Here is a 23,435-nt window from a genome sequence, read left to right on the forward strand (position 1 = left end):
CCAGGTTCCTTAGAAGGTAGTAGAGGTCAAATTCAAGACAGCTTTTTAAGAATTTTTAAGATTTTAATGGCAAATCAGGGCAGCATCTGCTGACCAAACCCACAAATATGTTTTGCTCATTGTAGTCTAAGTAATTTCTTATGGTTTTATACCATTTGCTTAATAGCCTAAATGAACATTTGAGCTCAGAGGCAACATGGTAAGTTATGTTTCAATTACAAATTAAAAATGGGGGGAAAACAAACAATTGGCCTTTCATATCCATGGGTTATGCATCCAAATATCAAAAATATTTAAAAAGAATAAAAAATACCAAAAAAGCAATATAGTATAACATCATTTACGTAGCATTTACATTGTATTATTATAAGTCATCTAGATATGATTAAAGGTGTAAGGGAGGATATATGTATGTTATATGTAAATAACATTTTATATAATGAACTTGAGCGTCCATGAACTTTGGTAGCGTTGGGGGTCCTACAACCAATCCTTCCGATAGATACAAAGGGACAACTATATTCCTAAGTGTGGGTAGGTATGTACATGGATGATTTCTTTCTCCATATTCTCCTAAGAGAAATCTACAAAGTTGAACTTGTATTGATCTCTTATCAAAAATGAATACCTTATTCTTAAAAAAAAAAAAGCTGCTGCAAATAGCCAGGTTGATGGTAACTATATGTATTGGAAAGCATGAGCTATAGGAGAGATAAGAATAAACAGAAAGGAGAAAGGTTGATTCTCAGATTCTCAGGGAGACCGGCCACTCCTAACCCACTCCCGCCAGCCCCATCTCAATGTAATCTATACTAAAGTCATATTGTTAAAAAATAAATAACTAAAGAAGTCTGTGGCTACAAAAGAAGCCTGCTATCATCATATTAAACTCAACAAAAGGAGGCACATCAGTTGAAATGTATTAAGCATGAATTATATTTGAAAAGGAAGACTTTAAGTAGACATTCTCATCTTGCTGGAAATGGCATGATTATAATACAATAATGAAATGCCCCTCCATAAAACACTCCTTGATTTTGCTAAATAAACTAATCATAGTTTAAGTAAAACACCGACTAAGCACTTCTTTATATTATTTGTGTGAGAAAAAAAACTAGCGTGTTATACTCTGAAGGTTTCACAAACAACACTGTTTCAGTGGATCATGCTCACAGGAGAGGCACAGAATAGCAAACTGAAATGAAATCCATCTAGAAGGGATGATTTACTAAAATAATCCACTTTCATTTCCAACCTAGTTTTTAATGACTAATTTAAACAAAGAAACCACTTGTATTTAGTTATAAAGACATTTCTAATATAATTAGCATATAAAAGCATATTAAAGATGTGAAACCTTAGAATAATGTAAAGCACAACATGAAACAAATTCTTTCACTTCAGTTCAAATGCACAGCATTTCAAGAGTGTCTTTTGCATAATAATTTTCTTAAAAAAATGAATGATTTTGAAACATTTTGGCATTATAATAAAAGAGTACACAACAAGGAACCCTGAAACACTATGGTAGGACTACAAGTTTGAATGAGTTTTTATAAAATCTGTAGAAGTTATAGAAGCATATGATTAGGCTGAATAACAAAGTCTGAAGTTCACAGAACTACTGAATAAAACATTTAAAAGAAGGTAAATAAAATGTATTAATACTTGATAAAACTTGAAAGAAATAAACATTCATTTCTGACAGAGATCTAAAAGGTTCGATTCTAAAATATGATAAAAACTTTAGGTGAGACCAAACAAGAATAAAAGAACTGCTGAGAATGTGCAAGTGTTCGGTCACATTCTGCTAAGTCAATTTTATTAATAACTTTAATTGTATATACGTTTTACGTATTTTGTAGATTTAAAAGAAAGGATTTGAGCTTGGATATCTACAGTCAGTTGAGCAAAGTAGCTTTTTGTAATTTATAAATTTGAATTAAATACTGGGTAATGAAACAAAATTAAAGGTTAAAACAACTTTGTTTTCAATACACTCACATATTTTTACTTTGTAATACAATATAGCTGTCACACACAATGGCTCTAGTAGGCTTAAATCAAATTGCAATGGGCAAGGAAAGCCAAGGAAGGGTTTACAAAATATTTAATAACCAATAATATCTGTTCAGTGTGCAATAAAATAAAAAAGTTCTAACCTAGAAACACAGAAAACGAATTTATTGTTTTTGAGTTCCAGAAATAAAAGTAACAGAATATATTGTATATAATCTGTAACAAGCTGGTCCTATAATTTCTAAACTACAGTTCAATTAAAACATTTAAGTAATAGAAACAATCTACATGTTTTTCTACCAGGTAAATATGCCTGAGAGAGTTGCCTATAAAGAAATAGGCTTTAAAACTCTTAACCACAAAGAATCTTTTTCTGCGACATTATGAAGATGGGCTATGCATGTGGCTGGACTAAGCCATTTCCCAGAGATTCTGCTCACTGCTTAGCTGCAGGTGGTGGTCCATCAGTGACACAGTATTTCGCATGAATACCAGCTCATTCAACCGAAAAAGCACAGTAATATTTTAAAACCATCTGTTTATATTCATTAGTATGTAAAAATCACAATACACAGATTAGGAAACGTGTAACGTGTCCATAATAAGAGTATATTATGTCAGGATAAGCTTTTTAAAGAGGCCTAAGCAATGCAATAATGAGGGAAGCAGACTCCGTGTGTTGGCTACAGTGAAGATACGTTAAAATTATAATTATTGTCATTGCCAAGAACTAACAAATAAAAACAAATTTAAAAAATTAAGTTCTGGTAGCACAATTACATCTATGGTAACAACAGCTCCAAGCAAAAGACCAATTCAGAGCTTGAATGAAATTTGTACTTTGTTTCTATAAGAATACAGTATTATTCTCAGACATTTCTACATGACTAGATTCATAAATAAGCAGTGAATTTCTTTTCATCACAATTTATTTCTAATTCATCCTATGCAGATTATAGATAGAACTAAAAATTACTTAGGTTTTTTTCCAGTACTTTATATAAATCGAGATCTTTTTTTAAACAGTGATTTATTGTGTTTTTTAAGGTAAAACAACAAAAACAAACTCTAAAATTATAACTTTAAATTAAGTGGTTAAAATTTCAGATGACAGAGCCAATAATTTGTAACAGCTTCTTTAAGTTCATATTAATAGTCCAATTAAAAACACTAACAACTACCTGGCAATACTTTGAAAGAATCAGAAGGGTTCGGTGAAGGGCGGGGAAATCCAAACATGCAAAATACCCCCAAACACATGATCTTTTTTTTCATTTTATAATCTAAACTTGTAAAATTTTTATAAATACATGATCATTCTACACAATACAGATCTTGTAGAGCATTTCTAAAGGATATTACAGTTTTTGGTCTTAAGGAATAAAGACTAAGATGGAAAAAAAGATGAAAACAGTGAAATCTGAGGAAGCAATACACTCTCTACACACAAGCAAACTGTAGTTCATCCAGTCAAGTTAGCGGTTACAGTTCAGTACATGATTTTCAAGGCAACTAAGAAATCAGGACACAGATATTTCCCCTTCCTAGAGTTAACAATTCTTTTAAAAGCTCTGATGTATCTATAAAGGAGTGTTGGTTTTTGTAGGGTTTTTTCCAAAAGGAAACAAAGAATAAACAGGGGAAAAAAAGTTTCCATCCCTAAATTCACATACACAACAAGTTAAGTTAAACTATATGCTAGTTTTAGACTACCCACTGAAATAGAATTGTTGGTACCATCTGAAGCAGGCGCTACCCTCCCTAGTCAGTTCAAAACATGATCCAGTAAAACAAATACACATTGTTATGCCTCAAACAACTATTAAGCATTTCATTATTCTTCAAATACCATGTTTAATTAACTCCTAAGGTAACAGACTTCTGGAATGTTGTATCTTAATGGTGTACCTGAATCAATACTAGCAACAGAATGCAAAATTCAAAACTGCTAAAAAGTAAAATCATCATTAAAAAAAACTCAATCCTTATGTAAAAAGAGAGCGAACTGAGTGTGAAATACTAACACCAAATGTCTGAAGGCAGAATTTTTGTTTGTGGAAGACAGAGTGAAGAGATAGATGCACCTAATCAAGACCAAATGGAAGACAGTGAAGAGTATGAAAAATGTTTATAAAAGAAATAGAAGGAAAATGGAGAAAAGGCAGCAAAAGGATTACTAGATAGAACAAAAATAAGAGAAAATGAAGCATGTGCATATGGCTCTTTTTTCATCTGTCCTTTGTGTTCCTAAATAACTTAGAATGTAAGTGGCATGTAGGCCACACTAGCAGGCAAGAATGAGCCTTGTGATGGATAGAGATGAAGGATCTGAGGCTAATGAATTGTTTTGTTTTTGTTTTTGCTTTTAATTCATACCTGAAAGCCTTGAATCCTTGCTAAATATTCCAGCTGTTTTGAAGGTTGTACTGGAGAACAAGGGGGAGTAGGAGAACTTCCTTTTAAACCTATGGCTTCAGCTGTAGAAGATGTTCCATTCATAAGGAGTTCCCTGGCAATTGTAGCTGAACTATTCGATGTGGGAGATATGCTGAAGAAAGAGCTTGAAGGTTGGTTCATATCTTTGGGTGACAAATAGCCTAGAGTGGTGCCAGAGATTACTTTGTGGCGGCTGGCTTCCATCTCTTGATAAACATCAGGAGACAAATGAAGAATTCCTTTTGGAGCTATAAATAAAATGAAGGGATACTGTTATTACACTTAAAATAATTAAGATAGAAACATGTTATAGCATTATTAACTCAATGGCTTTACTTGGTATAATAACAAAGAAATGAGAAACACTGCCAATCAAGTATCTTTGTCATACTGTAGAGGCATTTGCAGCTTCTATTAAAAGGTGAATAACGTTGTTTCAATTTTCCTAAAATTACAAGTTTAAAAAAATCCAAAAAAGTGGTTTCATTGGGACTTGTGTGTAGTAGGGAGGCTATAAAGGGACAAGGGAAACTGATGTGTGGAATTACAATGAGGGCGAAAATTGGGAATCTGCAGTGTCTTCACCTTTCATTTTAATATTTTATATCTCATAAAAGAGGCATGAAACCCCAACATATATAGCAACTGAGGCACACCAGGTAAAATGAAAGCTGAATCCATCCAAATTTATTTGGAGCTACAAATGCAGGTATTCAACAGCCTAATGGTCCTCTCACCTTCACAAGGATGTCCCACAGACAACTCTAACTCACGAACACCTAAAAAAACAACAGGGTATCATCTATAAACTAGTACTCTCCCTAACTTGCTTTGCTCATACCACCATGAGGCTACTCGTGACCCAATCTAGACTCCAGGCAACCATCTCTGATTTACTAATAATCAAGTAGTTATCATGTTGCTCAAACATCTCAAGAATCTGACCATTCTAGGGATTATCTAGTGCATTAATTCAAGTCAGGCCACGGACAGATTCTGAAATCAAGAGGAATGAGCCTGGGGCTCAGAGCTTTGAGACAAGCAAGACTGAAGTCAAGTCTTTAGGCAACTCCCAGATAAGTTGGGTCACTGGATACATGGTGCACCTCTTTGCCTCTCCAGGAAAAAACTGACTGCTGGAGCTTTTCAACTATTAGCTTTGTGCTTGGCTGAGGAGAGGATGGTTACGGTGACCACCACCACCACCTACCTCTGTTTTCACTGGCCCCCGGTTGCTAAAATATGCCATGTCCTGTCAGCACTCTGAGACTGGCCAGACAGAAGCCAGTCCTTTGGGTAGCCCCAGAAAAACTAAGGCATTGGATGTATGGTACACATCTTTCCCCTTCCAGGCAGAAAGAAGCTGGGAGCTGGGGGTAGGGGGTGGCTGTCCTGATTATATGGCACTGCACTATAGATAGGGATTACGGCATGAGAGTATGCCAATTAAGATCCGGCTAGTTTCATGCTCACCTGGCACACAGGGGCCTCTTAACTGATTTCTGGATTCTGACAAAGAAAATTCACCTATAAATTTATAGTTAAATTGCTGTGCTCCAGGGCTTCCTATTCTACCATCTTGCCAAGGCTAGACCATTCACTTACTTAAAGGTTTTTCACTGGTTTGTCAGTTACGATATAGGACCCAAAATCCTTAGGATAACTTAGGAAGCCCTTAATAATCTGGCTCGTACTTACTCTCTATCCTCATCTACTAAATATTTCATGAAGATCCCATGTTCCAGTCATACAGATATATCCAATACTCTAGGCTATTTGATTCCAACACATCTTTATTTCTATTGTTCGGTTACACACATGCACATACTCTCTTAGTTAAGCTCCAACTGCTATTGTGCTAGTTAAGCTCCAGGTATTGTGCCAACCAATACTGTCCCGATATCAAGCCATGCTCAGTCTGCCAGGAGAGGAATGAAATGAATCATACAATGTGATAGGGGTCTCGCTAGGGATGGGTATAGAGAGCAGTGGGAATGGGAAAGGAGAAGTGCTAAAAGCTCAGCAAAGGCTTGCTGGAGATGACAATGACAGTAAATTTCAAAGGATCAGGAGAACATAGTCAAGGAGGAATAGGACTGATGGCGGATGGCCAGCAGGAGCAAGGGCAAGGACCTAGAGAATTTGTGTTCTAGGAAACCTCAGGGCATGCCTTACCACAAGAGCATACAGAGAGCAGGGACTGCAACAGGTGGAGGCAGGCAGGGGCCAAGGTCCAGGGAACTTTACTCTGATGCCATTCAAGTATAAAAGAGTTTCGTAAGTTTTTTTTTTTTTTAAAAAGAAAAAACTTTAAATAGCTTAAAATAATACAGACAGCCCTCTGCATACTTGAGTCCTACATCCCTGGATTCAACCAAATATAAATAGAAAATATGTCTAAAGAGAAACAACAACAACAACAACAAAACAACACCAGGAAACCCCACACAATAAAAAATAACAATACAGCAATAAAAAACAATACAAACTTAAAAACCAATACAGTATAATAACTACTTACATAGCATTTACATTGTATTTGATGTTATGTAATCCAGGGAGGATTTAAAGTATACTGGCGTATGTACATAGGTTATATGCAAATATGATGCCATTTTCTATCAGGGACTTGAGCATCTGTGGATTTTGGTATCTATAAGTGGTCCTGGAGCCAGTTCCTCACAGATACCAAGGGATGACTGTCTATCAATCCTATTTTATGTATTTTCTTTATTCCTTTTATGTTAGCTTTCAAATTCTCTACATTAGCTTTTTATAATCAGAAAGAAATTTCAATAAATTTTTTTTACAAGAAAACATTATATACTGGAAAAACTTAAGATAAATCTCATCAGCCAAAGGACACTACTTTCAACATTTCGCTTTAAAGATATGTTTTTAAATCCTGTTTTATCTATGTACTTTTTAGTTGCTGTGTACTGAAAAAACAAGTTAAAAACATAGGAATAACATATGATCCTGTCATTGTTTACAAAACAATATACTTCTACTACTAATACTAAAAGCATAGCATTTCATTAAATGTATGAACTGTTTCTTTAAACAATTCCATAATATTGGACATCTAATTTATTGCCAGTTTTTTGCAATTATAAACACACTGATGAACATTCTTGTAATTCAATCCTTATTCACATAAAAATTTACTTCATCAAGTTAGAAGTGGAATTGCTGGTTGAAAGGATATTTAGGGTTTCTGAAACTAATAAATTGCCCTCCAAAGAAGTTGTACCAATATCAGACTCCCACAGAGATATATGAAAGTACCTTGTTTCCTATTTTGGTATTGGATATTACTATTAAAAAATCTTTGCCAGCCATCAACAGTAACAGAAAGCAGGTCAGTGGTTGCCTGGAGAGTGGAGCTGGTGGGAGTGATAGATTGCAAAAGGGTATGAGAAATCTCTGGGGAAGATGAAAATGTCAAGACTGATTAAACTGTAGACATTATGTGCAGTTTATTATACTTCAATTATACCTCAATAAAGTTGTAAAAAAAAATTTGCCAATTTGATGAAGCGACATATTACTGATTTTTGTTTTTTTACTATCTGCATAAACATTATATATATTTTAATTTAACAAATAAATGTTATGACTCTAACTTCTATACTCAATTTAAAAAATCAAGAAACTTAACAGCATTACTTCAATATTGTTATTATACAGCACTAATGGGTTTGCCAATAGCAATATTATAAAGCAACAAAAATGCTCTCTCCACACTCAAGAGAGGCATTACCTCATAGCATAAGAACGTGGAGTTCAGGCTCTCTTCTTATACAGTAAAGCCTGAGTCCACTTTTCTTCACAAATAAAGAAGATTCCTTTCTACAGAGTTCAACTAGCAGACCTGTCATAGAAATAGTATAAAGACATAGATTTATGTGGTCAAGAACTGAATGACTTTTAACTTGAACATCAGTAACAGTGTTTGGATGGGTCATAATTCACTTAGGATCTTCCTGTTGCAAATTAAGTTGCTTGTCAATAGTATAAAGCTCTAAAAGTAGAATCAAGAGTAATTTAGGGTATGCATATTTAAGGACCTTAAATTTATTTTGACAATTAGGTTTCTCCCAAAAAACTAGCCCAATTTATACTTCTATTAGTAGGATGTGACTGTTTTCCCACACTGCTCCCACAACAGGTTTCAGTTACTCTACATAACCATTTCCACTCTACAGTAATTCGCTGTGAATTTATTTTTGCTCAGGATAAACTTTTTCTCATGTAACTACTTTAGGTCTGTGCCTCCTTTGACCTCAGTTTTGCTCATGGACTTCAACCACTACACTTCCCTTGCTCAGGCTTATAACATCCATTATATTCATTCACCCTTTATCTGAAGAGGTCCTGAACCCATTCTGCCATCATCTATCTTTTGTCGCTGATTTTGCCTTTGATGTTCCCACTGCATATAGTCTATAACCACGGTACACTACAATGTGGATACAACATGGGCACTATTCTACTACTTTACTTCTCATTTAATTCCAGTAACAATCATATGAAATGGGTATTATTATTATTTTTCTATATTAGAGATTTAAAAAACTGAAGCATGGAGAAATTATGAAACTCCCCCAAGGTCATATGGATAATAAACAGCAATGCTAGAATTTGACTCCAGGCAGTCTGTCTCTAGAGTCTGGATGCTTAACCATTACATTAAACAGCCTCCTACAAGAACAGGTAGGAAACAAAACGCATCATCCCCCCAGTTCCAAACCCCTAAGGCTTAACCCAGTAAGTAAACTCAATGCCTGGAGTTTGCCCAGATTGGCTCCAAGGATGACCCATGTCATGATTGTCCCTAGATGTTCCAGAGATGAGCTCACCAAAATCTCACTGATGTATGTGAAGTTCATATATGATTTTAAAGGTCTAAAGTTGCCAGGGACTGTGATATCTTATAAGAAATGCCAGGCTATTGTGCCCACTTGACACATTTTTGCTCAGTAGATCTGTGCTTCTTTCAGATGGGTATATGAATCCGCTAGCACACAAGTCCTCCCAGAGCATCTTTATGGAGCTCCAGTTCTTACTGAAGAGTTGTAGAGGAAGTTTTGAATTGGAGATCTCTTAAAAGGTTTTATAAGTGAACCTTGTCTTTCAGTGATCACTGATGTCATGATTCTTTCAGAGATGCTGAAGAACATAAATGTTTATGAGTAGCAAGTGGTATCAGAGGTATTAAAACGCGGCACACAAATGCAGCAAGAATTATAATGCTACCACACTGATCCAAATGGTTAATGTCACTCCACTGGAACTCCCAGTTTCTCTGGAAGTCCTTGGAATGAGCATAGCTATTTCACAATAAAATAATTTCTTTTCATTATCCACAGCAAAGCTTTGAAAAAATCTTTATATTTCCATTGCCAGATTGAATTTATGCCTCAATAATGGTAGACTATAAATTTGTTTACAAATTTCCAAATATCCAATACTACTCAGGCCCACTTTGCCACAGTGAGTTTTTCACAATAAAAAATTATAATTAAAAATTCTTAAGAACTAGAAACAGGGGCTTCTGGTTCAAAACGGGAAATGTGAGAAAAGTATGAACAACAGCATGATTATCTGTCTTATAGTGATTTTAAAAAATCATTTGTATGAGAACTGGTAGGCTCCAAATAAGGTCTGTGGTCTAGTTCACTGCGTTGTGGCAATTTCTTGGTTTTGAAAATATACTATAGTTATATAAGACATCACCACTGGAAGAAGCTGAGTTATGGGTACATGCAATCTCTCTGTACCATTCTTACGACTTCTTGTGAGTCTATCATTATTACACTTAAAAAAATTTTTTTTAAACACTGACACAAAAGCACCGTTTTATGCAGCTCTGGGCCTCTCCCTCAATATAGAGACCCTGGAACAGGGCGGTACTGGGGACACCAAAGTGGCAAGGACTGGCGGCAGCACCAGTCCTAGATATAGCCCTGAGGATAAGCAGGGCTGGCAATGGCAATGCCTCTTCCTTATCAGCTTTGCTCACAGTCTTTGCCTAATGCACAGGCCCTGGCTCCCCAGGCTCTGGGTGCTTGACTTTTAGCTACATGAAAGCAAGAGAGATCCTGATGGCAGTGTCGGCCTCATAGCTGGGATCCTGTTCTTTCCTAGGGTGGTCTGAGGCCACATATTAGGTAAGAGTACATGTGACCCAAGGGAACCTACGGGACCACCATGACCACCATGGTCATATCCCTGAAGGTCAGGGACAGACGGAATGCATCCTTGGCATGATCTTTAGGTACTAGACTGATGTGAGCTACAGAAATCCCCCTTGCTGCTGCCCTGTTGTTGGGATCCAATGGAACAGACAGTATTTGTATGTGGCTCCACCTCTTCTTTTTCACATAGCTCACTGCCAATCTGGTCTTCCAGCTGAGGCCGCCCTCAGACCCTTAGTTCTGCCTAATTTTTAAGCCAAATAAACCAAAAATCAACAATGCAAAATTTAAAATAAACTCTCGTGAAAAACTAAAAAGAGAAAATGTTAGCTAAGAGCGAAACAATGAAAAAAATAAAAAAGGTAAAGAATTTGTTAGAGGTTTCTTCTTAAGATCAGTTTTAGAATCACCTTGGAAGATAAAGTTAGAAAAAGAGACATTAAAAAAAGTCATTATTGAACAGATGAACAAAATGATATGTTTTAATATGCTCAAAAAGCATAACTTGAACAGTGGGGAAAATTAACCTTGCTCTTACCCTTAGAGTTGAACGGAAGCACTGATTTTGTTAACTTGTGCATTTTATTGGTCCTTTTTTTTTTTTGGCACATTTAACATAATGATATATTCCAAGGGTTCTTAATTTGGTGAACGTTCATGAATAAAATTACTGACAAAGAACTTTTCAGAAAGATATTTGTCTTTTGGTGAACACAGTACCAATAGGAAAGTGAGCTTAGTTCAGTCTTGCCCCCAAAAAGGCAGAATCCCACTCCATGACACAGCATACAGCACACCTCCAAGAGGAAGAAGGAGGAATACAAAATACTAAATGACACATATTCCTGAAACACTAAAAACAAACAGCAATAACAATAAAGGTTTTTCAAAAATGTTTTAAAGATCAATTTATGATGAACTGGGAAATGCCTCTGGAAAGCTGGTGAACCTAAGTCAAAGAAAAGTGCTAGTCAGAGTTTTCAAATCCATGGCTGTTATTTTTTAATTTAAAACAGGAAAATCAAAAGTATGTAATAATAAAGAATATAAACCTGGGTATAATGAATAAATTCATCATTTATCTTTTTTTTTTTAACCTTACACAAATGCAGTAACTTACACTTTTGTCAGAAATGTTCTTTAACAAGAAGATTCTGGAGCCCAAAATGAGCCATGTAAATCAAAGAACAGTCTGGCATATGGATTTTTAATAGTAATCCAAGGGCCCCTAAATAGTCTGAAATAGGTTGACTTCACAACAAGGGCAGTGCACATTGTATATGACTCAGTGTAGTGCAGGGAAGTTCAGGAATTCCCCAGAAGTGCATTCACCGCTCATCTTAGTAATAAGGAAGATTTCGCTTAGTTGGCTTATTTAGAAGAAATTTTTTTCAAGGCTCAGTTTTTCAATAAAGATACAACTGTGACTATTTCTACCAAGTAAGACAAAATAGTTGCAGTGAAAATGATGTTTGAGAGTAGCCTGTGAGGATAATGAGTCCTCTTCAATTTTTAGTTTAAGTGGGGTTAAAATGTTGTTTGTAAAACAAAGATCATTCTCCTTGGTTATGTTTCTTCACAGAAAAACTCCATTAGTTATGATTTCCCCTGAGACAGAAAAACACTAAAAAATGGATTACATAAGTCTGACATATGACACAAATGACCTGATCTCTCAGCAGGAAGAAACACATACTGAAATGTCCACCACAGCAGCTTCCAAACACTGCACCGCAGTACTTCTCTGCCAGGATATCTATCGCTTCCTAGTCAATACGTGCAAAGAGCTCACAATACAATAACAATACGATAACAATAATAATTCTAGCTAAAACTCATAGAGTCCTTACTGGATATCAGGCTTGTTCCAAATTTTTGCATATATTAGTTTAGTAATCGTCACAATGACCCCCAAGAAGTAGAGACTACGAATATCCCTATTTTACAACTGAAGGCCCTGAGACACAGGTGATATGGCTGGCTTAAAGTCACAGCCAGTAAGTGGCAGGTGTTGGAGCCAATATCCAGGCGTCTAACTACAGTCAGCACATATAACTACCTTTCAGTAGTAAAACAAACAACAAACCAAGAACTACTGTTCTTTATATCTACACATTTAAGAAGCTCTGGGCATTCGGAATCTTGAAATATTCTAACACCATGATAGAGGCAAGAAACTGTCAAGATAATTGATCTTCATTTCTTCATTTCAAACCTATTTTCTAGGCTCAATGAACCTCAGTCTCCCTCTCACAGTAAGAGAAAATATGAAGGCCAGTACGGTGGCTTACTCCTATAATCCCAACAGGTTGGGAGGCCAAGGCAGGAGGATCACTTGAGGCCATGAATTCAAAACCAGCCTGGGCTATAAAGCAAGATGCTGTCTCCACGAAAAATTAAAACTTTAGTTGGGCATGGTGGCATGCGCCTATAGTCCCAACTGCTCAGGAGGCTGAGGCAGGAGGATCCTTTGAGCAGAGGAGTCCAAGGCTGCAGTGAGCTACAATGTCATCTCTGTAGTCCAGCGTGGACTCACTGTCTCTTTAAAAAAGATAGACAGACATTCTCATTGTGAAACCACCCACAAGAAAAATGTAAAAGTAATGTACTTGGCCATTTTCATAATTTTGTTTGTGGGAAGAAAGTAACTTCAAATACTAGGTTCACATAAAAGAAAGACTTAAGCACAGCCTTAGAATGAAAGAATTTAACCCACAAAAAACTTTCTTACAATTCTCCTTATATGATCTAATTATGATTTAATAATTTACTACAAATTAGTCTATATATTATGCAGAAACTTATGGAAGACTCCACAATATTATGAACAAAAACAACAAACTGGAACTGTATAAGTATTAAGTACTGGGCTAAGTGCAGTGGCTGACACCTATAATCATTACTTTGGAAAGCTATGGCAGAAGGGCTGCTTGAGCTCTGAAGTTTGAGACCAGCCTGGGCAACACAGCAAGACTCCCATCTCAAAATTATATTTTTTTAAATACAAAAATTAAATACTAAGTACTTACTCAATTTTTAAATTTCCTTGTAAAAATAACAAATTCACTTTTTAGAACCAGGAAACAAGCAGCATGGCAAAAAAAAAATTTAGACAAAACACACCTTATTCCAGCAAAATATACACACAAAAAACCCTGTTCTCCCACTTTAATCTATGTACCAAAGGCAGAGAGGGGACTTTCACCTTTGCAAAACTGTAACAAGGTTCCCTAACTTCCTTGATATGGTAGTGACAGAAAAAACTGAGTAGGCAGCTGGGACTTTCATCCTAGCCCCGTGGTGTCAGTGAAGACCATGCAGGGACACTAAACTTCTACTCCTACCTAGCAAGAATAGGATGCCCCTTCCCCTCCCTGCTGGAGTGGTGTCAGAAGAGAAATAAAGGAGAATCAGAACTAGTGGGAACAAGGTCACCTCACTATGGTGTCAGTGGAGACCATGTGGAGACCAGGATTCCCACCTGATCCAGGGTTGGCGGTAGGGGAGAGGGTATGGCTATAACACAGCAGCATGAGGGTGACAGAACTGTTCTGTATCGTATTTATATTAATACCTTAGTTTTGATATTGTACTATAATTCTGTAAGATGTTACCAGAGATAAACAAGGCAAAGGGTCCACAGGATCTCCTTGTATTAATTCTTACAACTGCACGTGCATCTACAATTTTCTCAAAAAGTTTTACTAATTATTTTAAAATTTATTGTAGAGACAGGATCTTGCTATGTTGCCCAGGCTGGTCTTAAGCTCCTGGGCTCCAACTTCAGCCTCCCAAAGCACTGAGATTATAGGCGTGAGCTACCATGCCTGGCCATCAAAACAAAAAGTTTAATAAAAAAGAAGTCTTGGGTGACACCAGCAAGACGGTAGAACAAGAAGTCTCAGCCCTTATTCCTCCACTCATACACTGACTTAACAATGATATATAGGCCAAAATACCTTTCTGAGAATTCCAGAATCCAGTTAGGAGGTTGTAGTACCCCAGATGAGCACAAAGCCAAGAATGGCCACACTGAAACATGTAAGAACAATTTCATTTTACCCAGACCAGCCCCCTAAGTCAGCATAGCTTAGTGCCAGGAGAGAACATTCCAGATCACAACTTCTCCCTTGGGGTGAAGATGAATGGAATGTGCAAACAACATTTTAAGCTTCAGAGGGCTTCCCAAGGGACTGATTTTTGTCTTGCTTTACTTGGAGTGCCAACAGAACCAGCATATTTTGGATACCTGGAATATTTAGTTTTTCCAGCACCATTTGTTGAAAATGTGGTATACATACAGCATGGAAGACTATGCAGCCATAAAAAAGAATGAGATAATGTCCTTTGCAGGGACATGGACGGAGCTGGAGGCCATTATCCTTGGCAAGCTAACACAGGAACAGAAAATGAAATCCTGCATGTTCTCACTTATGACTAGGAGCTAAATGATGAGAACACATGAACACATGAGGGGAACACCACACACTGGAGACTGTTGAAGGGCAGATGGTAGAAGGAGGGAAAGGATCAGGAAAAATAACTAATGGGTACTAGGCTTTATACCTGGCTAATGAAATAATCTGTATAACAAACCCCCAGGACACAAGGTTACCTATATGACAAACGTGCATTTGTACCCCTGATATTAAAATACAAAAGTTAAAAAAACAAAAGAAAATATACTCAGTGGGTCCTCAAAAAATGTTGTTTTGTTCACCATCATTTTGTTATAATATTGAAGAGAAAAAAAAAATCAAATCCCACCTGGGGCCATGGTCTATGTGGAGTTAGTATGTTCTGCCCATATCTGCATAGGTTTTTCCCAGGTCCTTCAGTTTCAGCCCACATTTCAAATGTATACATATCAGGTTCACTGGCAGGTCTAAGTTGTCCCAGAATGAGTGTCCCAGTGTGAGTGTCATGTTGTGTGTGTGTACACCCACACACACGTGACCTGAAATGGAATGGCATCCTGTCCAGAGCTGGTTCTTGCCTTTGCTCCCCAAGCTGCTAGGATAGGTTCTGACCAACCTCAATCTCGGAATGGAAAAAGGGGATTAGAAAATGACTGACTGAATGAATATAAGTTAATGTAAAATTAAAACCTGTAAAATGCATGATAATCATATAATATGGTTTGGCTCTGTATCTGCACCCAAATCTCATGTAGAATCAGGATCCTCAGTGTTAAGAGGAGGGGTCTGGTGGGAGGTGATTGAATCATGGGGGCAGACATCTCCCTTATTGTTCTCCTAATAGAGTTTTCACAAGATCTGCCTGTTTGCAAGTGTGTAGCACCTCCTCTGCTCTCTTTCTCACTCTCTCTCTCTCCTGCTGGCCATGTGAAAACATGCTTGCTTCCCCTTCACCATCCATCATGACTGTAAGCTTCCTGAGCCTTCCCCAGAAGCAAAATCCTGAACAGCCTGAAGACCCATAAGCCAATCAAACCTCTTTTTTTTATAAATTGCCGTCTCAGGTATGTCTTTATAGCAGTGTGAGAAGAGACTAATACATTACACAAATGCACAACAATAAACAATGCAGTACGAAAGAGTTCAGTGAACCCACCATATTTGTTATTGTTTTTGAATTGTGTCAGGTGGTAGGAAGTACTCCTTACAATTTTCACTTTGCAAACATTCTTTGATTTAACCCACCACCACTATGACTGCCATCACTCACCACACATTGAGTAAACAATTATCTTGTTTTTATTAATCTTTCTTACTATTATATGTGTAAACTTATATTTATTTCAATATTTAATATTACAATTTGGGTCTTTATTGAAAAGTCTGGTGATGTTTCTGTAAACACAGATATGTTGTAAGAACTTAACTCTTGTTTGTATCAATCAGCCTATGGTAAAAGTGATTTTGTTATACGTCATTTCATTTAAAGCAGTGGTTTCTAAGAACCTAACAAGGATGTTAAGAACTTAGTGTAATTAATTTTTTTAAATGCTAAAGCAAAAAAAAAAAAAGAAGTATAATGCTCTGTATTAACACAAAATGAAGTAAAGTAAAAACGACAATAGTACATTGGTAAATGCACCAGACTGGAGCCCAGCTATCTGGGTTTGAGTTGAGGAAGCAGATATTCTCTTTATCATGCTTTCTTCATCTGTAAAATGAATTAGTCTTAAGGAACTTGAAAATCTCTTTCAGTGCTAATAAACTATGAATCATCTTAACACAAACCAGAAAGCTTGGAATAAAAGAATACACTTGAATAACATCACCCAAAAAGCCTGTTGAGTGTTTTTAAAATTTGACTACTACTAAAGTTTTTTAAATCTTAAGAAAAATCAAGTAATATAGATGGCTGTGTCACTGATGTAATAATAGTTAAAACAAACATTTCCCATAGTTTCTCAGCCATTTAGCATTTTTACATGATCCACCCAAATATGAATCTGGTATCTGAAACAATAATTTGAACATTTTCCACATAATAAAACATCCTAAACATTTTATTAAAAAGGATTCTAGTATATGATACATAAAACATTCTTTCAAAAAATGCATACTTTAGTGGAATTTCTTAAAAACACTGTTCTCTTTTTTTCCCTTTTCCGCAAGTGATATATACAGAAATAAAGGTGTTGCCTAGTGGCAACTGCGGAGGCCCTGGATTCAGAAGATATGAGTGCAAGTCTTCACTATCTTTAATAATGAGTGTCTTTAGATCTGTTATAAAATCAACTGAGCCTCATTTTTCCTGTTTGTAAAATGTGAGGCTGGACATTCTCTAACCTTTTCACACTTAGGACTCCTTGTTTTTCTTCTATGCAAACCATGCTTAAAGGATCTGTCTTTCTGACAGACTGCATTTATTAAGTCATAAAAAATCATCTTTCAAAGACTGCCAACCTGCGATTGAGAACATCTTGAGGTCTGAATTCAAATAAAATTCTAACCCAAAGCAAAGCAATCTACTAAGAATAACTGTATTATTTCCATTAGTTGCTGAAATACTAATTATGACAACCATTATTATTATTATATTGAGTCCAGCAATACCATGCTGAGAATCTAGATGATAATTCTAAATTCCTAGAATTCTAATTGTTATATGTTATAAACTACTTAAAAGATCATTAATACAGTGGAGAAAAAAGTGAAAATGTTAATTCTTTCATTTGTTCAAATACTGAGCACCAACAATGCCAGATACTATGCTATATAAGAAAACTGATGACTTTTTTTTCCAAATAACACTTGCCTCATTTTTTTCGGGTTTTCCTCTTTTTTTTTTTTTTTTTTGATGAAGTCTAAGTCCGTCACCCAGGCTGGAGTGCAACGGCACAATCTCTGCTCACTGCAACCTCCACCTCCCAGGTTCAAGCAGTTCTCCTGTCTCAGCCTCCTGAGTAGCTGGGATTATAGGTGTGTGCCACACCTCGCCTGGCAAATTTTTGTATTTTTAGTAGAGATGGTTTTTCACCATGTTAGCCAGGCTGGTCTCAAACTCCTGACTACAACTGATCTGCCCGCCTCAGCCCCCAAGTGCTGGGCTTACAGGGCATCCCTCCTTTTCTTATTTGCCAGCGGGGTGTGGGAGGAGGCTTGGGTGAGTGGGTAAGAGAGATGGTGGTGTTTATCTTATATATGGACTTGTCTTTCAAGAAGCAATTTCATCTTTAAAAACTACTGAAATCACCAATAATACCAAAAAGGGTACAATATAGTCAATAAATACTTTCTAAGAAAATGAAAGAATGAATGATGCATTAACATTATACAAAGAAGTTTTAGGGAGGCAATCTACACTGCCTTCCTGAACCTTAATAGCTTTCAACCATACAGTTAGTTCCCTGTTGCTTCTTTTAGTGCTTCATAATTGATGCTTTGACTACTCTCACACCTTTTATTTATGCTGCCAAAGATATTTTTTTGTCTTTTCAATTACTTGTACTCCACATAGTATGTGCAAGAAGATTACAGACCGAGCAATTCTTTATTCACATCTGTTTAAACACACATTGCTTTAAACTGACTCATGTTAAAACACAAGAAAGACTCAATGATTCAGCCAGGTACAGTGGTTCATACCTACAATCTTAATACTTTGGGAAGCCAAGGCAGAATGACTTGCGGCCAGGAGTTTGAAACAAGCCTGGGTAACTCCACAAGACCTTGTCTCTAGCAGGGGGAAAAAAAAGCTGGGTGTGTTGGCATGTGCCTGTAGAACTAGTTACTAGAAAGGCTGAGGCAGGAGGATCCCTTGAGCCCAGGAGTTCGAGTCTGCAGTGAGCTATGATCATGCCACTGCACAACTGGCAGAGCTCCGTAACAGAGAAGAGACCCCTGTCCCCCACCCCCACACACAAAACAATGATTAAAACTGGCACATGAATAGTTAGATGAACAGAGGAGAACAGAAAGTCTAGAATAAAGCAAAATTCATACAGAATTTTAGTATATGGTAATAGTGAAGTCTCAATGCAGTGGGGAGTAAAGCTAGGTCCATACTTTCAGCATAAATCACAGGTGGATCAAGACTTCAAAATTTCAAAAAATGCAACTATAAAAGTTTCAGAAGATAGCTTAAAAGAAATGTTTTTAATTTCAGAATTGGGACGGTATTATTAATCAATCATACCCAAATTACAAATGCTAGAAAAGACTTTCAACATGTCATTCAAATATATTAAAAAGAAAAACCAAACTTTAAAAGAAAATTCCATCATAAACAAAGAAAACAGAAAAGTATTTTCATGTCATAAAGGCACACAGATGCACACACATAGTCCTACCAAGTTAAAAAAAAAAAAAAAAAGAAAAAGGAAAAAAAGATTAATCAGCTTAATTTCCAAATGGACAATAGACATGGTTATGCCATTCACAGAAAAAGTATAAAAATGGCTCATAGATATACCAAATATACACTGAGTCTCATTCTTAATAGGAGGAATGCAAAATAAAACTATACTGAATACCATATTTCAACTATCAGATTGGCAAAGATTCACAATTTTGATAGCACACTGTATTACTGAAGCTGTAGGGAAACAGGAAATCTCATATATTGATGGTAGAGACGTAAACTGGTGTCTATTGAGAGTACTCTGGCAACATCTATCAAAATTGAAAGTATACATACTCTGTAATGCAGTAAATCCATTTGTAGGAATTTATCCAACAAGTGTGCTATTACATATGTAAAATTACTTAGGTATGACATTTTTACATGGCAAGATTACTTATAATAGGAAAATACTATAAAGAATCTAAATATTCATCAATGAAAAACTGATTACATAATAATAAAGCCCTATACATATCAATAGAAAAGGATCTTCAGAAAATATTAAGTTAAAAAAAAAAAGGTAGAACACAGCATGTCTAAAAGGCTAGGGGACAGAATAATATATATTTGAATTTGTTTGTGTATATATATGTGTGTGTATATGTATATAATTTATATATGTATATAAATTGGGTGGTGGGTTCACAGGTGTTTATTATCTTGCTCCGTAACATATAAATGTTAAATCAAATATTGCCTATTTTTCTTTATAAATAACAGCAGTTAATGTTTCTTCACAAATTGTAATACACTTTGAGATTTTATAAAACTCCATCTTTCTAGACAAACTGAATGAGTAATTAGGAACATTATTTTCTCCTTATCCTTATTGTACAGTTTCTTTGGTAACACAGAAAAGCAATTAAGTAGTTCTTAATACTTCAACTTTCAATTCTGCAAGATATTTATCTGTTTATCATTATAGTCTGCTCCTAGTTTTGAAAATACTAATTTTAAACACCTTTTGATCCCATAGACCTCTTAGAGTACACAGCTTATATTAGAAATATCCAGCATACATTTCAGAAATTTAAATTTCATTCAGACTTTAGAAAACTATGTTTCCTCTTCTTTACCTTCAGAAAAGATTCCTGAGGACTTCAGTACACAGATCATTCTGCTTCTCTAGCTGTTTAAATATAATACTTATGTTTAAATTCAGCCAGAATGTGTATTTCAGGCCAAAGTTTGCATATCTGTCAGTGTTTTAAATATTCTTGATTTTTTCCTGATTATAAAACCAGTATATGTTCATTATGAAAAATGAGTCTATTTTTCCATACATTTTAGTTAAGCTCTAGAAAGAAACTGGCCTAAGTTCTGTATACTTAGGGCTGATTCCCTTCAGAATGGCAATAAGTCAGAGTCCTGACAGCAGCACGTGACGGCATATTTTCCCAACAATTGGAAGTACCACTTTTAAATCCCTGACAATTTGCGTGGATCAGAAATTTCCTAACATTAATTTTTAATCTGTACTTTCCTGATTGCTGAACATTTTTTGATGATTTCTTGTCTGCTCTTTTTAACTGTCTTAAGACCTTTGGCTAACTGAGGTGTTTGCGTTTTTTTTTTTTTTTTTTAAAACTGACTTTTATGTGTTCTTTGCATATGTTCAATCTGTTGCTATGCTGCAATTTATGCTGCTCCTCATTTGCCTTTTTATTTTCTTATGCTGCTCCCTGAACTTGTTTTTAGCATTTATGTATATAAATCTATCTTTTTTACTGTATGGTTTTATCCTTTGCTCTTATGCTTAAAAACACCATCATACTGCAATAAATAAATGTATCCTAAAAATGCTCATATTATTTCCATTTTTTAAAAAAACATATCTGATATCTTTTCACATGAAAAATGAGTCAAGCAAGTTTTTAAAATCATTACATATCTTTCCTGAGAATATTTCAGAAAAACATGTTATCTGTGCTAATCTGATTAAAAACTTACTTTCTAATTTCAGATTCTTTTTCCTTTAAATCAATGGACATTTAAAGACTCAACTGGTATGACTAAAACAGAGGCAAGCTTAACTACCTCTAATCTTCCTTCTAGATTCAGTAGGTAAGAAAGGAGGATTTTTGTCAAAGTGAAGTTTTAAAGCTTTTTTTTTTTACAGCTTCTCACCACTCAGGTAAGTCTAATATACAGTCATCATGTAAAGGAAGGATAATGTCATTCTGAAATATTTGGATCTTTCCTCCTGTATTCAGGGGAGGAGAAGCAATTCCACCTGCAGTCTCAGATGGGCAGCAATGAGAATGTGTATGTTCCCATTGCTCCCAATTGCTCTAGATAGCCCTTTGTTTACAGGATCTTTGTTTGAAAGTAATCAGATATTCAGGGACTGGGTTGCCCAGCACAAGTAACTCAGCAATCCTTCGAAATAAGATCACTACAAGCTTGCTACATTCCTACATTTCTAACACAACATTTATGTCTACAAAAATATTAAGTTGGATCACTCAGCTTTGTATTTAAGTCCAGTTGGCTCCAACTGTTTTAACGGTCTCATTAAAACAGTGACGAACCACTTACGAAGTGGTTTCTGCTATGGGAATCCCAAAAGGAATCTGTTCAGGGAACTCTCTCAAAACACTATTAAAGAAAGTACATATTAATCTATTATCTCAAAAGTACAACACTTACACAACAACTATCTCTCCCCACCCCCAACAAAACTAGGGGAAAAAACAACACTAGAGGTTCTAAATATAGTACACAGCATTTGGGAAACCAGCGGGCAATCTACCCAATGTCATATCACTGGGATAATGTAGGCTCCTGGTTTCAGGATGGGAGGTGTTTAATAATACATGCATATGAAACAAAAGTGACAAAAATCTTGGTAAGTCAACTAAGATCCTAAAGACGTCAACAAAAATGCTACTGCATCCACAAGTATTTGTCTTTGGTCATCTCTAATGAACCTAGAAGTGCCAGCATATTTCACAGGGGCTAAATAAAACTTTTTAAAGGTTAACAGAAAAGTATTTATATGAAAAATGCCTTCGAATAATCTTTTAGTGGGTGGATTTGGCACATACCAGTGAATACCTTTGAGCTTAGTCCAATCTTGAATTAAGCTACAGTTCACCTTTAAGACACAATGAACCTGCTTTTAAGTAAAAGCCTGTATTAATAAGAAACATGTAATGTAAATACAAAAAGAGATACTATCAGCTGAACTGTATCTAAATATTTCACAGTTTTCCAAGAGCCATCAGTAGATCTTTAAAACTCATGATTAAAAAAAAAAAAAAAAAGTGTTAGTCATTCATCTGTAAAAATCTAGTTTTTTATGTGTACACCAAGCATAAAATTGAATTGCCCCACACTATACTTAACATAAACCTCACATTACAAAGTTATGTGTTCTTATACTTCAATATAACTATGACAGTGATTCAAAGGGTAAAAACACACTTAGAATAGTCTACTTTCTGCTGCATTTCAGTACAATGAAGAAAGCCTGAGCAGCACCCAAAAATTAGGTCCATATTTTAAATCTGTAGGCAATCAAGCAAGGAAAATAAATTGAGGAACCAGGCTATGTAATCACAATCACTTGCAAAATCATTTAAGCTATTTTCTAGTTGTAATTGTTAACAGTTTCCTATGACTGTAATCTTTTAAAAAATATCTTCCACTTCAAAAATTAAATGCATATGTATATTAATGTTTTTTGTCCACTTACAGTTAGGTGGTAGCTATGCCAGATTAAAATTCCTCTTTTTCCCCTTTCCAATTCTACATTCCCTTCTTTTCATTTTTGCACATTATGGTTCCAAGTTAATTACGTATTATTTATCCAAATAATAGGTGGCTAAAAATTTAATCTTTAAAACTATAATTTTTAAGCAATGTAGAGTTTAACAACAACAAAAAACATAGTGAATAAAGCCATTTCACGATGACAGTGTTTTTCACAAAGTAATATGTTACCTTTTCAGATTTTATTCA

The 23,435-nt window shown here is 35.6% G+C and overlaps 1 protein-coding gene across 25 annotated transcripts in view; it reads right to left on the reverse strand.

Annotated features, from left to right (window-relative positions):
• The window catches only part of STAU2 (staufen double-stranded RNA binding protein 2), a 342,658-nt gene that overhangs the window by 133,759 nt on the left and 185,464 nt on the right, over window positions 1-23,435 (reverse strand). For 22 of the 25 annotated variants that reach the window (XM_032271043.1, XM_032271042.1, XM_032271048.1 and 19 more), the window contains one exon: window positions 4,396-4,703. In XM_032271043.1, coding sequence (XP_032126934.1) covers window positions 4,396-4,703 — 308 coding nt within the window. Of the gene's footprint in view, window positions 1-1,988; window positions 4,704-23,435 lie in introns of those variants that run through there. The other 3 variants (XM_032271055.1, XM_032271054.1, XM_032271056.1) reach the window with 1 other exon arrangement.

The sequence above is a fragment of the Sapajus apella genome, unplaced genomic scaffold (assembly GCF_009761245.1).
Source record: "Sapajus apella isolate SASKATOON/1434 unplaced genomic scaffold, GSC_monkey_1.0 scaffold222, whole genome shotgun sequence".
Lineage (NCBI taxonomy): Eukaryota > Metazoa > Chordata > Mammalia > Primates > Cebidae > Sapajus > Sapajus apella.